This window comes from Chlorocebus sabaeus, chromosome 12 (genome assembly GCF_047675955.1).
Source record: "Chlorocebus sabaeus isolate Y175 chromosome 12, mChlSab1.0.hap1, whole genome shotgun sequence".
Classification (NCBI taxonomy): domain Eukaryota; kingdom Metazoa; phylum Chordata; class Mammalia; order Primates; family Cercopithecidae; genus Chlorocebus; species Chlorocebus sabaeus.
In genome coordinates this window covers 56,457,144-56,473,935 of record NC_132915.1, presented here as the reverse complement: position 1 = coordinate 56,473,935, position 16,792 = coordinate 56,457,144, and the positions used below count along the sequence as shown (strand labels likewise).

At 43.5% G+C, this 16,792-nt stretch overlaps 1 protein-coding gene across 4 annotated transcripts in view; it reads left to right on the top strand.

Moving 5' to 3' along the window:
• Nucleotides 1-16,792, top strand: part of MOB3B (MOB kinase activator 3B) — a 230,853-nt gene that overhangs the window by 188,382 nt on the left and 25,679 nt on the right. For 2 of the 4 annotated variants that reach the window (XM_073021701.1, XM_073021702.1), the window contains exon 4: nt 10,836-16,269. The exons of 1 other annotated variant lie outside the window; for it this stretch is intronic. In XM_073021701.1, coding sequence (XP_072877802.1) covers nt 10,836-10,865 — 30 coding nt within the window. In that variant the 3' untranslated portion in view covers nt 10,866-16,269. Of the gene's footprint in view, nt 1-10,835; nt 16,270-16,792 lie in introns of those variants that run through there. One more of the 4 variants, XM_073021704.1, reaches the window with a different exon arrangement.

The following is a 16,792-nucleotide window of genomic DNA, read 5'->3' as shown; positions in this document are numbered from 1 at the left end:
AGGCCATGCTGAAATCTGTTTCATTCCTCAAAGCGGGTGGGTGCACTCAGTCACCCTTTGCTCATCCCAGAATAAGGGGCAGCAGCAGCATCTGCCAGAAACCAATCCAGCTGTGCTGACCAATGCTGGGTATGAGAAGGAGGGAGCCAGACTCCTGCCAGCTGTGCAGACCTCCATGGGGGCTCTGGAGAAGTTGGGCAATGGAGGAGGAAAGGAGAGGGGAGCAGGAGCCCAATGTCAGAGATCTCAGTGTCACTCGGAGCAGAAATCGCAGGTTCCTTTGATCACAGGTAGCATCACTCTGAGCAGAAATCAGGTTGGATCTGCTGTCCCATCAGTGCACCAGAGAGGTGGATGGGGTGGGAAGGACATGGTAGGTGGATCCACAGAGCAAGGCAGGCGCTAAAAAAGCAGAGAGTTGCAGAATGGTGGGGTGGGCTGTGGGGCTCTGGGGCGGGGATCTGCAGAGATACAGGGACCACAAACAGTTTTGATTAATGCTCTTGCTTTCACGATGCACCGTGAGGCGACCCACCTTGTGTCTGTCACTCCTGTGGTTAAATGAGAGAACTTCAAAAATGTGCAGCTTTGTCTTTATAAGAAACAATGTAAATCAGGAGGCTGAATATGTTTACATAAAGTGACTTATTTTTAATGTTTGCAGGGTTTGGAAAAAGAAGAGCAATTTGATTCTTGTATCGGTATGAATAAATATTCTCCATGGGTGGCGAGTGTGTGTGTTTATCTAGCCGTACATGCGTATACGTGCACTTGGGAGCCTAAACATATGTGCACACATTCACGCACACATACCCCTCCATCGTGGAAACGCCCTCCGTGTCAGTAATGTGGGCTGTTGTTGAGGAACAGAATTAATCAAATAAATATTGTTCTGTGTGGTTTAGGGAAGTCTGGCCTGCCTTGTTTCTATTTTTATTTCATTTGGCTTATTTGCCACCCACATTCCTAAAAGAGAGCAGAAAGAACATTTCTAATTCCTGTTTGCTGGTTGGATCCTGTGTATGCTTACAGTTGGGGAAATTTTAAAAAAATATTTTTGTAGACTGGCTGCCCTGCATGCCTTATAAGAATTCAGACTTTGGGATGCTAGCAAAGGAAGACGGCAGCCCTGGCTGTGGGCCTCCTGGGAACGGTCCTGCCAGCCGAGTCCCTGCTCCCGTGACCCATGCTGGTGTGGTACGGCCGCTGATTCAGATACTCAACTGAAACAGCACGTGTAGATATGAATGAAGATATATTCAGCACGATGGCTCAGGATATAGTGGACTGGTTAGGAGGATGGATTTTCAAGTTTCAACCTTGGCCAGGGTAATTACTAGTGATGTGACCATGGCCCAGGTATTTAACCTCCACTATCTCTCTGTAAAATAAGGATGATACCACTTACCCCATAAGACTGATGTAAGGACTGAATGAAATGATGTCCAGCATTGAGCACAGTGCCTGGCACACAGAAAAGGTACAGGAAATGATGGGAACTACTTCATTCGGAACACAAGACACTTTGGTTAATTATGGCTCTCTTATCACTGCCCCATCTTGTTCACTCTGACTCTTGTGACCTGGCACAGCTTCATTCATTCATTCGTTCATTTCTCAAGTTATTTACACCGATAAAGCCTAGTTCCAAAATAAATTTGAGGTGGCTGATGTCAGCCCCTACTGGAATTCTCTCTCCCAAATGCTATGAAACAGACACAACTACATTACAAAAAAAATAATTTAAAAAAAAAAAAATGTTTAGGCCTCATGCCTGAACCTCGCCTAAGGAATCCACCCTTGACTCCTGGTCCCTTTACCCTCCTCTGAAAACAAGCTTCCAGGCAAGAAGCCCCACCGGCTTGACCACTGCAGAAAAGGCCTTGAGGGCAACAATGAAGTGCCCTGAGCCTTGGGGGAGGGCATGGCAGGAAGGTTGTCCCCGAGGGTTCCCAGGGATCCCTGACCTGCAGCACTCCCTCCACAGCCTCACAGAAACAGCAGGGAATGGTCTAGGAAAGCAGATTAAGCGGTCCTGGACTCACCCTCACTGTGTACCATGGGTGCAACTGAGGGATCCTTAGAAAGTCATGCCCCAGGAGGCCCCACCTGTGGAGTTACCTGCCTGTCCACCCGAGTCGGGGTGGGAGGGGTCCTTCCCCTGGAGTTGCCAAGGCATTTGGGAAAAGGCCATTGTTTCCTCTGATACATACAGCAATTTGGATTCTAGAAAGTGAAAAGAGAAACACCACAGGAAGTGGGGAGCCAGCCTCGTTTGGACAGCTGTGGTCCCGACAGCAACACACTGGCCTCCCTGTACCCGAGGCCAGGCAAGAGCTGCCCTGCTGTTGTTCCCCTTCCACAGTTCCCGCTGTGCACATGAACTTGGCTGGAGAGTTGTTTGGGATGTTTTGTATTTGCTTGTTTGTTTTTCTTTTCGTTTTTTCTCTTCTCTGTTTTTCTGGAGATTTCCCTGCAGCAAGCAGCCTGATGGTTTTCCTGGGTCTTCCTTGAAGTGAGACACTCCCCTTCAAAGTAGAACTGCACCCCCGTCTGAAGAAGAGCCGGCTGCCAGGGCACATTCTTAGCAACCAGCTCTGAGGCCCTGCTGGGATCCTCTTTCTCTCTTTCATCACACCCAGAGTTCTGCTCCCTTTCTGGGAATTGCTCTGTCTCCCATCTTGGTGGCTTGTAAGCTTCACCCCCACCCAAGCTGGCCTGGGAAAGAGGAACTGGAGTGCTGTGGACGAAACAAGGAAATTGGGCTCTCCATGCAGAAGGAACAAGCATGCAAAGATGCAGGATACACAGAAGCAAGGTGTGTGCAAGGCGGCAGACAGGGGTGGGAAGCAGATCCAGAAATCCTTGCAAGTCATGGGAAGTGGAGGACTTGATCTGGTAGGAAATGGAGATGCAGGAAAACAGTTTTATTCCTCCCTAGACCTTCAGCAGTACCTTTCCAGCCAGTGCTCTTGATGACACCAGCAGGGATTAGAGAGTGGTGCTTCTGGGCCTCGGTGCACACTGGAATCATGTGGCTGTTACTTCTAGGACCACAGGCAGCATGGTGCCATGAGGAATTCTGAGCCCTTCAAACTGGACGATTCAGAGAGAACAGTTGGTTTTGATTTTGATCATCGAATGCCTTACCACAATACCACTGCCTGTGATTCCACAGCCCCTGAAAGCACACCTGCCCTTGCCTTGGGATTTTTTTGACAGCAATATCACCATGCCTCTCATAGTGCCACGACACTAGAAGAAACCTCACTGATTGCTGTCCCTGTCTACAGTCTGAGATGATTTCAAATGGGCCCACGCGGTATAGCTGAGAACCCGAATCCTTTGCTGATGCCAGCTCATTTTCTTTGGTCTCAGCCTCATCACTCCCCAGGAAAACTGCCCAGTCCAGAGGGACTTGCTTTTGCTCTAAGCGGGTTAGATCTTGAGATAAGGAAATAGCAAAATGTTGGTGTAACATTGAGTGTGGAAACGTGGCCTGAGGGAAGTGAGTGCTGGCAGGAGCTGAGGACCCTGTTGGGAGGGGGCCGTGAAACCTTGGCATAGACCTCGCCAGCACAGCTGTTTGGAATGGAGGCGGAAAGGGCAGGGGAAAGCCACGAGAGAGGGAATTTTCAAGATGGTCAATGTTCTCAATCCACACCCATCACAGAAGCAGCAAATGAAATATGGGTACAATCTGGAGATGTTTAGGCCTCTAAGAAGTAGAATTTGTGAGATGAAAGGCATCAAGAAAGTCCTCTCTGACCTGGCCTCTACCCTAGAGGGCCTGAGCCTTGCTGTGGGGAATGAAACTGTTCCCAGTTGTAGGGTTTTGGTGCTGTCCACCCCCAGCCCAGCCAGAAATGTGGCTCCTGTACTTCTGCTGCACTTTTCCAGGTGTGTCCCTATCTGAGCAGAGATGGGGCTGACGACAGGCCACAGGGCCAAGCTCCAGCATGGGGCCGGTAGCTGGGACTGAGGCTGCACTGCTGGTTAATGGGCAGGGAGGCACTTTGTGAAATGAGCAACACCCTTTGACGGCGTTTTCCAGGGGACTCGCCGCTTTCCTCATGTCTTTTCAGCAATATCACATTTGATTTTACTTTTAAAATGTATTGATGACGCTGCATTATTGGAGAAGGTGCTGGGGGAGATGAGTCTCTCCTGCTTTCTGTTCTATTTTCATCACTTCAGGGATGTGTGCACATGTATTACACATGTGTGCAGGCGTGCTGTGTTAGAGGAGAGCCCGATTTCCTTTAACTACATGAACTCCTCCCCCTAGTAGCCAACAGTAAACATCCAATGGCTTAAAAATGGGCAGTGAGAAGTACGCAACATAATGTCAGATGTGGCCCTGAGAGAGGTGTACTGCTCACTGCCCCGCTTTAAGCCATTGGCTGTTTAATGGTGGTTACTAGGGGCAGGAGTTCATGTATATAAAGGTCATTTTTCCAAAGTTTCCAGCACTAAGAGTTCTGCTCCTTACCACACTGCAGAGCCTTCTATAGCTCTTCGTGCTGCTTTTCTTCCTTGATTATTTTTTGTTTCAAGTATTTCTTCCTCCCCCTTCTCCTGGTGTCTCAGAGTTAGCAGGAAGCTGGTAATTAAAAGAAGACATGGGTTTTGAAATGCCGCTGTGGTAGCTCTTCCCCCACTTATATATTATACAACAGAAACAAAAAGCCTCACTCCTTTTCTTTTACTCCCCCCTCCAGCAGGGGAATGGAAGCAGAGTGTTGTTTGCTTATTTTTGGTTTTGAGTCCACTAAATCGTTGTTCTTACACTGACTAGCTGGGTGAACTTGGGCAAGTTACTTCAAATCTCTGGGCCTCCTTTTCCTCATCTGTAAATTAGCAAAAGTAATGCCTAGTTCATAAAGTTGTGAGAAAGTGCACCAAGTAAGCCTAAGTGCCTTCACCATTGTAGGTATGAAATGCATGTTTCCTTCCACCTCTCATTTTACTAGGGTCTGTAGACCTAGTAAGTGTTCCTCTTCGTTGGATTTCAGCTTAATTAAATATTTTTTAAGCACCCAGTATGTGCCAGGTCTTGAGCACCAGGGTCCACACAAATACAAGATAGGGTTTCTGTCTTCAAGAGCAGCCTGGTGCTGAAACCGGGAATGTGATAAACGGTCGCAGAACAGCGAGAAAGGTGCCATGGGCACTGAGGGAATCTGGAAGAGGAGCACCTAGGATTCCTTGGGGACAGGGTGGGGGGTAGAAGAAGGTGTCCCTAAGGAGATGACAGCTGGTTGAGAGTGTTAAAGCATAGTGGCGATGGGAGAAGGTCTTCTGGGAAGAGAGGAGCATGTGTATGGAAGTTGTTGTGGGTTCCATGGGCGAGAAGGAGCGTCGGCCACTGATGGGGGATGAGGTTGAGTGCCTGAGAAGAGTCCAGATCAGGAAGAGCATTGTATGTTACGGTGGAGACTTGGTTTGAAAACTATCAAAAGTCATTAACAGAGTTTAGGAGCACTGTAAGATGATAAAGATTTTACCTGCAGCACATCAAGCCAGCTCTAAGTTGATGGGTGCTGACGAGTTGATGGGTGCAGCACAGCAACATGGCACAAGTATACATATGTAACAAACCTGCACGTTATGCACATGTACCCTAGAACTTAAAGTATAATAATAATAAAAATAAATAAATAAAAGAAATACAGTAATCCTCTAAAAAAAAAAAAAAAAAGAAATCCTTGTTTACACAAATTGCCTCCTTCTAATCGATGTGAAGTCAGAGAGCCCCCAGGCCAGTAGTCCTGGTTCTGCCACTAATTAATTTTGCCACATTAGGGAAGTCACTTACTTTCTGATGGTCTGAGTTGCCACATCTCTGAAATTAAACTGTTGGATAGGTGGCACCCAGTTTCCTCCCAGCTATAACAGCAGCCTATGACTCTGTGGTGATGTCATTGCTTTTTGGCGCTTGTTTCATAATACCTAGAGTTAACTTATTAAAATTGCTGTGCAAGCATGATGACTGACCCCTAGTAAACATCAAGTGTTCTTTATATGTTCCGCATGAAAATTAGCTTCTTGGGCCAGGCGCAGTGGCTCACGTCTGTAATACCAGCACTTTGGGAGGCTGAGGCAGGCGCATCATGAGGTCAGGAGATCGAGACCATCCTGGCTAACACAGTGAAATCCCGTCTCTACTAAAAATACAAAAAATTAGTCGGGCATGGTGGCGGGGCGCCTGTAGTCCCTGCTACTTTGGAGGCTGAGGCAGGAGAATTGCTTGAACCCAGGAGGTGGAGCTTGCAGTGAGCTGAGATGGTGCCACTGCACTCCAGCCTGGGTGACAAAGTGAGACTCCGTCTCAACAAAAGAAAAGAAAATTAGATTACTAAAATGTGTGATGATGTAGTACAGTAAACTGAGAGCGCTGATTTCCTTGTAGTCTTGCCTAAGTCAGAGAGTATTTGTGTGACTTGGAATAAGTCATTTTACTTCTCTAAATCATTATTACCTACCCCTCCACTAACTACCACTTATAAAAATGGGTACACTGAGATCAGAGTAAGATTTGACTCTCAGAGTTCACGGAAGTTTGTTCAATAGCTATCAAAAACTTCTTCCAATTGCTAACAAGTGCATGAAGAAGATTTAAATTTAAAAAATGTTTAGATCAGAATAGAAAAAAATTGAGTATCTTATGTAAAAGACAGGCTGATTTCATCCACCCCCACCATCCCCACAAAAACTAGGCAAATGCCATTTTAACTTCATTTCTAAAGTGAAATATGATTTCAGTTTGGAGTCTCTGTCTACTTTCCTTTTTGTTTTTTAAATAACCGGTCTTGTTTTCTTGGAAAAAAATTCATGCATATCAAAAATATCTAAAAATTCAGACTATGCAAAGAACAAAAAAAATTAGAAATAGAAAACATACACAATTGTATTCACCCAAAGATAAATGTATCATATTGGACCCATATTTTTGTTTACATTTTTTCTGAAAATAACTGGACCAAACCATACATCCTGTTATGAAATTTAAATAAAATATTCATCATACATTAATATACTAAAAAACTTTATGGTTCTTCTCAGATTCAGGCAAAACTGAAATGACGAATTCCAATGTGATGTAATGCAAATGTGTGCAAAGTGATGGAGATACCCAAGAAAGGAGCTGAAAATTGCATCTTAAAGGATGTCAAAATTTGCCAGGGAGAGAAGGGCAGAAAACATTTACCAGATATAAGAAACCACTAGAAACTGGCCAGTTGGAGACCTGGAGAAGTCTAGTTTGCCTGGCTGGTGCGGTGAGTGGGAGGGAATTCAGCAGGAGGTGAGCAGTGGGTGGTGGGTCCTCTTTCTTTGACAGGCTTCAGAGGATGAAATTTGTTTTGTTGACAGTGGAGAACGAGGGACTTCATAGAATCAATTACTGCTTTATTTTAAAACAAATGAAACTGAGTGACCACAACCGAGATTCTACTTTACTCTTCTGTTAAGAACACATTTTGAAAAATTCAGGTGTTTAAAAAAATCTTCCTATACAAGCCAAGCACAGTCTCCAGGAACTTTCTCCGGAGATTCTCATCACCTCTGCGGAAGCCTTTTAATACACGTTTTGGAGTTCTTTAGTGGCCTGCCTTAATACGTAGGGCATTCAGTAACTCCAGCAATGGCAAATTCATTGTAAAGAGCACCCTGGGTAGAGGTTACTTTGGCCACACTCTAGAGAGGAAGAATTCGTTTGGCCCTTCTAGATGCCTGCGGCAGGGCTCCCATGAAGAAAGCGATGGAACTTAGCATTGGCTATTTGTTTATTTAAACGAGTTGGTTTTTTTTTTTTTTAAACAGCTCATTGGCTCCACCAAGTGGGCAAGTACTAGAATACAGCTTGCAGAGTCTTGTAGAGCTTTGAAGGATGGATCCAACTCAAATGTCTTTCCTGAAGTTTCTGATCTGCTATTTCAACCATACATTCCCTTTATGAGTTTAAGAGGCATCCCAGGAAACAGTTTTTATCCTGCATCCCAGTGACCTTGAATAAGTCGCCTGTCCTCTCTGAAACTGTTACTCTGCTGCTTAAAAAAAAAAAAAAGACTCTTCCATGTTTCTAGTGTCCATAGTCTCAGTGGCATAATTGTTCTGGTATTTGCCCATTGTGCCTATAATTCTAACTGGCGTCAGTCTGGATAAAGAAAAAAATCTGTGGCATTTTGAAAATTCATGAATGACTGCAACCACCTATAATTATATATGTCAGTATTATCTGATTGCATATTCATAAGAGTATCTTAGAGGCTTTTACCTACAATCACATGGTATAGTAGAAAGAGCCAGCCTTTGCAGTCAGATAGACCTGAGTTTAAACCCTAGGCCTGCAACTTCCTATGTGACCTGGTAAGGTACCCTCCTTCCCTGAGCGTTTTTCCTCATCAGTACAGTAGAGATGGCAAATCTTACTTCACGAAGTATAATATCTGTAGAGCAGTAGACAATGGAACTGGCAAACAGCAAGCCTCTGTTTAATAAAAGCAGCAGTTACTGTTGAGCATTCTGTACCTTACCCATTTACCTTGAGCAAATAGCTTTGGCTCTGAAACTGGGATTCTTCCTCTGTCCAATGGAGGTCATAGTTCCCTGTCTTAGAGTTACACAGATGCAACGGTATAACCACCCCAAAGGACCTGGCATTTTATAGGTACTTAACAATTGCTAGCTTCTTTCTCTCCAAAAGTACTGACAATTACAAATAATTAATTATTATTTGTAATTAATTATTTGCATGCACTTGTTGCATTTCCATCTTGTTTTCCTCGTCTCTGTCATCAAAATTAAGTCAAAAGCCAGGTGCAGTGGTTCACGCCTGTAATCCCAGCACTTTGGGAGGCCAAGATGGGTGGATGGCTTGAGCTCAGGAGTCTGAGACCAAGCAGGGCAACATAATGAAATCCTGTCTATACAACAAATTTAAAAACTAGCCAGGTGTGGTGGCGCGTGCCTGTAGTCCCAGCTACTCAGGAGTCTGAGGTGGGTGTATAGCTTGAGCCCGAGTGGTTGAGGCTGCAGTGAGCTGTTGCCACTGCACTCCAGCCTGGGCAACAGCAAGACCCTATCAGAAAAATAAAAAATTGAAAAAGTTTTTAAAATTATATATATGCATATATATATATATGTGTGTATATATATATATATATATAACTGCCTGTATTTAATACTTACAGAGATGCAAAAGTGCCTAGATTCTACCTTGTCTATTGTTATTTCTTTAACCAGCACATCTGTATGGTTTTCGAATAGGAAGCTTCTCTGAACACCTGGGCACTCCCACACTCAAGCTTCTTTTTCTCGATGTTTCCTATTATATCAGGTATGGCAGTCCAGGTCAGTATGCAAGAGATGTAGCAGCTGCATTCAGCTCTGCAGCAGGTGGAACTTGGAAGGAGATCATTCGTCTAATTAAAATGGCATTAAACTTGTCTTCTCAAGATGCTAAATGGCACAGGGCTCATTACTAGCCTGCTCCTCAGACCATCCTCGGAGATGAAAGAGGAGCCACTACCCTGGCACAGTGCCAGGGGCGGGGGATACAAAGATGAAAGCACATGGGGTGAGTCAATGAGTGCTGCTTTTTCCTGGCACTTAGTAGCTCTCAGTCTAGCAGGGCCAACAGACATGCCCAGAGCCCCAGCACACACACACACAGAGATGTACAAATTCATACACTGCACGTAAGAATCAACGTGTGCACAGGAGGAGAGAGTGGCTGCCTCCACAGCGAGTGGGGCAGGAGTGCGGGAAGGTCTCCCAGCAGATAGAAGTCACCTTACCTGAGGTGGAAAAATGAATGGCAATTTGACAAATGAAGAGGGGCAGGCGCAGGATGTGGTAGCAGCAGACCATAGGCGTGAGACTCAACCTGTGCAAAGCCCCAGGGGAAGAGAAAGGATGGCTCATTCGGGATCTATAAATACCCACAAGAGCCAGGCAGGTGATGCATGTCAGACACTTTGGTGTATTATTCATTTCTATTTTTAAAAAAAATGTCGGCCGGGCGCGGTGGCTCACACCTGTAATCCCAGCACTTTGGGAGGCTGAGACGGGCAGATCACGAGGTCAGGAGATCGAGACCATCCTTGCTAGCATGGTGAAACCCCGTCTCTACTAAAAATACAAAAAATTAGCCGGGCCTGGTGACAGGCGCCTGTAGTCCCAGCTACTCGGGAGGCTGAGGCAGGAGAATGGCGTGAACCCAGGAGGCCGAGCTTGCAGTGAGCCGAGATCACGCCACTGCACTCCAGCCTGGGCGACAGAGCGAGACTCCATCTCAAAAAAAAAAAAAAAAAAAAAAAACAGTCCTCCTTCCCGCTTTTCTTGACTTATACCCACGTATCCTTTATTTTTCCATCTTTGATTGAAACTTAAAAGAAATCTTTCCCTACTCAAAGAAAACTAGCAGTCCCAATCCAATTACTGTATCAGTTCATAAGTGCTCCATGGCTCCTGTTGGGAAGTCAGGTGGGAGTGGCGGGGACTGGGGCAAACTGGAAAGCAAATTCTCCTGCTGAAGAGGACAACCATTCTTCAACTCCAGTTGTTCAGAAGCTCCAAAATCTTGTTCTCAGAAAAAGCAAGGAACCTGAATTTTGATACAAGAGTCAAATTTTTAAACAGTGCCTTAATGGAAAAAAAAAATTCTGCAGACCAAACAGAACATATCCTCATGCTAAGCCTTATTCATGGACCGTGCTTGCAACCTTTCATTTACAGGCTCTCGAGGTTCCAAGAGCATTTTCAGGATCCTTCCTCAAATCGTTGCTCTGCTTTTAGTTTCTCTTAACCATCCTTTTCCCCTTGCTTTCCAGAAAGAGATGACGAGCAGGATGTGTCACTAATGCTTCACCTCACCCTTTGGAAGAAAGGAAAGCTGTTTCCTCCTGGAACCCTGAGCGGGCAGGAGGTGGACCACCCTGGCTTAAATGACACACCTACTCCCAGGAGCAGCAGAGGTGGAGGCAAGCAGTGACTGCTGAGAGACATTCCCCACTCACTTTGTGTGCTCTTAACCTTCTGAGTGCTGCTAGCCCAGACCTGTGGACCAAGCAGACCGCAACGTGAAAGAAGGACCAGCCCCTTGATTGTTCTGGCTGGGGAATTGTCCACGAGGAAGCCTCTGCACTTCCACACATGGCACAGTTCTGCCTGTGACCTGCCGCCTAAGCTTTACTGGAATTCAGGTTTTGAGACTGAGATGCTTGTTTGTATTTTTCCACTTCTCTGTCTTGTCAGCTGGCCGACTTCTCTGTGATTGGTTTTCTAAGTGCCGGGTGAATTTTGGACCTCTGGATGTGCAGCAAGTTTTTATGCAATAAACCTTCCTTTCAGGCCTTTAAAAGCTCCTGCTCTGGTCTGTGGTTTAACACTGTGCAGGGCTGTGGAGCTCTGAGAGACCTGAACCCCCCATCCCCCGCACCCCCCTACTGTCCCTGCCGAGGCATCCATAGTATTTCCCTAAGAAGTAGTTTTATCAGGGACACTCCATGGGGTGGCTTGTCTCTGCCCCAAAACAGGGTCTTCACATTCTAACTGCAGGGAAGAGACTGGTTACTAGCGTCAAGCTGACAAGTTACCAGTTCACCTGATCAGAATGTATTTTTTATAACCACCGTCATTCTTTGTCTCTTCAGTTGAAGATATTCTTTCCTGTTTCCCAGAAGAGAGAAATAATAAAAGTCCTAAATGACGAAGAATGATCAGCGGGAGCCTTGGGCATGATTACTGCAGTGTTTGTTCTTTATTGAAGAGCAGGGAGTCGTGGCTGTCTCTACATAATACTAACATTTCAGTGAAAAAATAAAAGTAAAATTGGTTATTTGGTACGTGTAGATTTAACACCCAGACGACTGACTTGTAACCCTCCCCACTGGCCTTCTGAGCATTTAAACCCAGCCGTCATTCTCTCCCCACTCCCCACTCCCCGTTCCTCTGCCGTGTTATGTTACAGCACAAAATTAATGTCTGCCCCTGTGATTGTGCCATGGTTGCCAAGGTAACGGTGGAGCTGGAGCTAACTTCCTTCTATCATCCTTTCCAATTTTTCTATTCCAGAAGACAGTCAGAATAATGCATTCTGTACTACATCCTGCCTTTTGAAACTTAAATGAGTTTTCGTTGATGAAATGTTGCCTTCTCTGATTCATTCACAAAACTGTGGTGGTTCTGACTGCCTGTGACGAGGGGGTCATAATACTTCCAGTGATCCTTTTAATTTAGCAAAATATTTGTTGGTGGAGGGAAGTAGATAAGAATGTATTAGTGTATTTTAATGTAATAATGATTAAAGAATAACTAAATGACTCTGATTTTGTTTCATTATACATAATGTGTTAAAGCCATCTGTGGCTGCCACAAAAGCCTAGAATCATGAAATCTTTGTCCAAGCTAAGAAAGGGCTGTCTCTGTGGGTACCACAGGCATTCTCTGTTGACCTAACCAAGCAGCCTGCACCTTGCTTTGTGTCTCATAAAGGTCATCTCATGGAATCCAATTGCTGCTACCTCACCATGTTGCTGTGCGCTGGTCAACAATTAACATACTTTTTTCCTCCTTTCAGAGTAACTTTGAGAGTACAAGATAGGCAAAGTTTTTTCCTTACATCAGTTTTGGCCCAAAGAATATCTGACCATCATAGAGATCCAGAGAACAGAAATAAGAGCCCCGAAGTCCCAGCGTCTGCAATACGCAGTTACCAGATGGGAATGCAGCGCAGTGGGACAGCGAGGTGACTACGATACCCACGCCCCAGAGGAACTCTGTAGCTGTGCACCATGGAACGCCACAGGATTCTTCCATTAAAAAGTTGAATATGTTCCTGCATTTCAGCAATGCATAATCAAGCAGGAGGCTGGAATCTGGAGACTCTTGTTATTCATTCTTTTTAAGGTTATTTTTTATTAACTGTGCATATGAAATTTCCACTCAATTTAAAAATCCAAGTGTTTTTAAGCTTCTTGGAACAATTTCCTCCTGCTTATATTGTTAATTGCACTAATGAACTCTTCTAGGGTAAATTCTGGCAAACTACTCTTTCTTTCTTTTTTTTTTTAAATTACAGAATGTTCCTGTTCCCACAGAACTTTGGCACATTCTGAAGAAAATCTCTGCAGTCAATTTTTATCTCCTGCATCTAACTGCATCTAACTGTTCATCTCTGTTATAAATGGAGCTTCAGCCCTCTGGGTCAGAGACTGACAACCCTCCTTCGTCTTCCTAACCTGTCCTACTCTCCTTCTTTTTCTACTTTCGTTTAATTTTGGGAAATTTTTAAGTGAAAGTTTCAAAGTTGAAAGATAATAGTGAGTACCCTTACATCCTTTAGTGTATTAGTTGTTAACATTTTGCCTTGTTTTCTTTTCTTCCTTTTTTTTTTTTTAAGAGAAGGGGTCTCTCCCTGTTTTACCCAAGCCGGCCTTGAACCCCTTGCCTCAAGTGATCTTCCATCTTAGCCTCCTGAGTAGCCAGGATTATGGCATGTACCACCGCACCTGCCTCACATTTTCTTTCTCACTGTAAATACACATTCTTATTCTTGAACCTTCTGAAAATAAGTTGCAGACATCATGAAAATGTAAAATACTTCATCATATTCTTCCTTTTAATAAGAGCATTGTCCTATAAATCTGCAACATTTTCACACCCATGAAACTGAACACTAATACTGTATAAATCTAATATATGATCCATATTCAAAATTCTCCAGTTGTCCCCAAAATATCCTTTATAGCTGTCTATTTTAAAATCCAGGGTTCAATCAAGAATTATACGTCCCATGTAGTTGTCATTCTGTTTTGTTTCCTTTAATCGATTAGAGTTGCCCTTTTGTGTGTGTCTGAGTGGTGGGTGGTGGGATGGTGTTTGTGTATGATGTGCAGTGTGTGCGTGTGTGTGTGTGTGGTGTGTCTTTCATGACACTGACATTATTAAAGAGTTCAGGCAAGTTGGTAGAATGTCCCACAATCTAGACTTTTTTACTGATTGTTTCCTCATTACGAGATACAGGTTACATGCTTTTTTCCAAGACAACTACATGTGTGATGTTGTTTCCTTCCTACTGCCCCAGCTTAGGAAGCACATAGTGTCTATTTGTCTCTTTTCTGATATTAGGACTGATCAGGTGTTGTCTGCCTTGTCCAATCATTATCAAGTTCCATAATTCATTATTAAGCTCTGAAATTCAGGACACGTACATTTATAGAGTATGAGGGCTGTGCATACATACATTCATTTCTTAATGTTCTCAAGGAGGTCCAGGATCCCCAAAATATTATAGTCATTGCAGTCAGATGATATAGCAGTAGCAAAGCATTCATTCCTTTCCGTATAACAGGAGGGAGGGGAAGAAGGAAGTTTTCATGTGCAGGCAATATGTGAGTGCGTGGGCAAGTGAGGATTTGTATGTTCCCTGTAGCCAGAGGTGAAATATTCAACGCTTTTATTTTTTCTCCCATCTTCAGTGACCTCCATTTGGGCCCATAGTTTATTTATAGAGAGCACACACTCCCTAATTGTCAGTTGGTTTTTTTGGGAAAACCCTTAGATAGTACGGTGGGTTGTGACCCTCCAAAGGACCACAAGTACATAAACAGATACAAAGTATTTACGTGGTATTAAACTTTCATGGTGATGGTGCAAGGGAGAGATGATTAGGAAGAAAATGTCTTAAATGGCTATCATTGAGGAATACTGATCTAGAGTCATTTCCTGTTTCTTAAATTGTTCGTTTTTCTCTTCCCTGGGTATTTTCTCATTTCCAAAGACCCAGAGTCTCAGAGCCAGGTTAAGTGGAAGAAACTTTGAGAGATATCTTAATCAATTCCTTCTATCTCTCAAACCATACCAGTAACTTCCCTGGTGAAAAAATTATACTCCTCTTACAGATCTTCAGTCATGGAAATTCTACAGCATTCTTTGGTATAACCAACCCACTGAACCCTCCACAACATCTTGAGTTCCATTCAACTCGAGCTGAAGTATTCTATTTGAGTTTCAGTAGATCTTTTCCAGTGTCCCACTTTTAGAAAGGTCCAAAGATGATATATAATAAGATAAGTGAAAATATAATTAATCAGAGCTTTATTTGCGTATCCATTAAATATCTGAAGGCTATTACCAATTGTGCTTCGGCCTCCTTTCCCTTGCAGTTCTCCTAGGGTGGCATCCTCTACGGAGTCTTGTTACACCATTGTTGACCATTGATGTAACTCAACGTGAAGCCTTCCCAAAGCTCTCCACATCACTCTCTGTTATGGATGTGACCAGCGGTGAACATGAAGAGAACTTATTTCATGCCTTCTCCAAACTATATTGTCTCTTTGCTAAGTCCAGACCTGCTTTTTCTACATTTATAGGTTTTCTATTTTAATCGCCATGCAAAATTCTTTATCATATTCAATCATTTTGGTTTATCTTCCTGACTTCTTCCCTTTAACGTCCCTGCTAAAGATTACACTGTTGTTGTTTCTTTTTTTTTTTTAAACTACCCCTTTAATTGGCAAAACATTAAGGGACCTGAATAGAATTACTCTTATCTTTTTGTGCTGATTTATGTCAATCCATAATTCTGGCCATTGATGGAAGCAAATTGCTTCCTATGGTCTCTAAACCTTATGTCCCTTCCATACTCCATGAGTATCACACTGTGAGAAAACAAAAACAAAAGCATTGTAGGAGAAGTATGGCCATTATCTTTGAGGAAATGTGTACTTAGGCACAATCACTAAAAGGAGTTGGAGGTATCATTTGGTTAACACTGTTGTCATTCTTGTTGTTATCATTTTGGACCTTGAAGAAATTGTTGATTCTCTCCTAGAATTAGACAGACAAAGTGTGTTTGGAAATAATGATTGTTTTCCTGCCTTAAAAAAATACATTAACAAAAAGCTTTTATAATAGGCTATTTCCCTCTGGGCAGGTATTAATTCTGAGTAAGAATTTTCAATGACTACATAAAGATTTGCGTAACTTATGAAGGAAGAGTCCATTTCTAATCAAATAATTCACCTGTTTTACTAGCTTACAATGATCTGATTTCAGAGTTTTGCTGTATCTTTTTTACATACATCAAAAAAAGAAATGTTGACTATATTTTTAGTTACATTTATGATTGTATTAAGCATTTGACTGTAAGGAAAACTAACAAATCAATTAGAAAGGCAACATAAAACTAAAGGATATTTAGGAAATCAGTTATATGTGAGCTTGGATATTCAAATGTCACAAATAAAAAGCATATAACTATTATCTAATCTGTCTTTTTTAATGCTTAGTTTATTTCTTTAATAGGTTGTCTTGCAATGGTCCTAGAACAGGTAAATAAAGGGAAAACTGCTAATTCTACAAAAACTAATTCAAAGTTCATTTGAAAACACACGGGTGGCTGGCAAGATGGCCAAATAGGAACAGCTCCAGTCTGCAGCTTAGAGAGATCAACACAGAAGGCAAGTTATTTCTGCATTGAGATATCAACACAGAAGGCAAGTTATTTCTGCATTTCCAACTGAGGTACCCAGCTGATATTGGGACTGGTTAGACAGTGGGTGCAGCACATGGAGGGCAAGCCAAAGCAGGGTGGGGTGTCGCCTCACCCAGGAAACACAAGGGGTCAGGGAACTCCCTCCCCTTGCCAAGGGAAGCCGAGGGATTGTACCGGGAGGAATGGTGCACTCTGGCTCAGATACTATGCTTTTCCCATGTCCTTCACAACTGGCAGACCAGGAGATTCCCTCGGGTGCCTTCACCACCAGGGCCCTGGGTTTCAAGCACA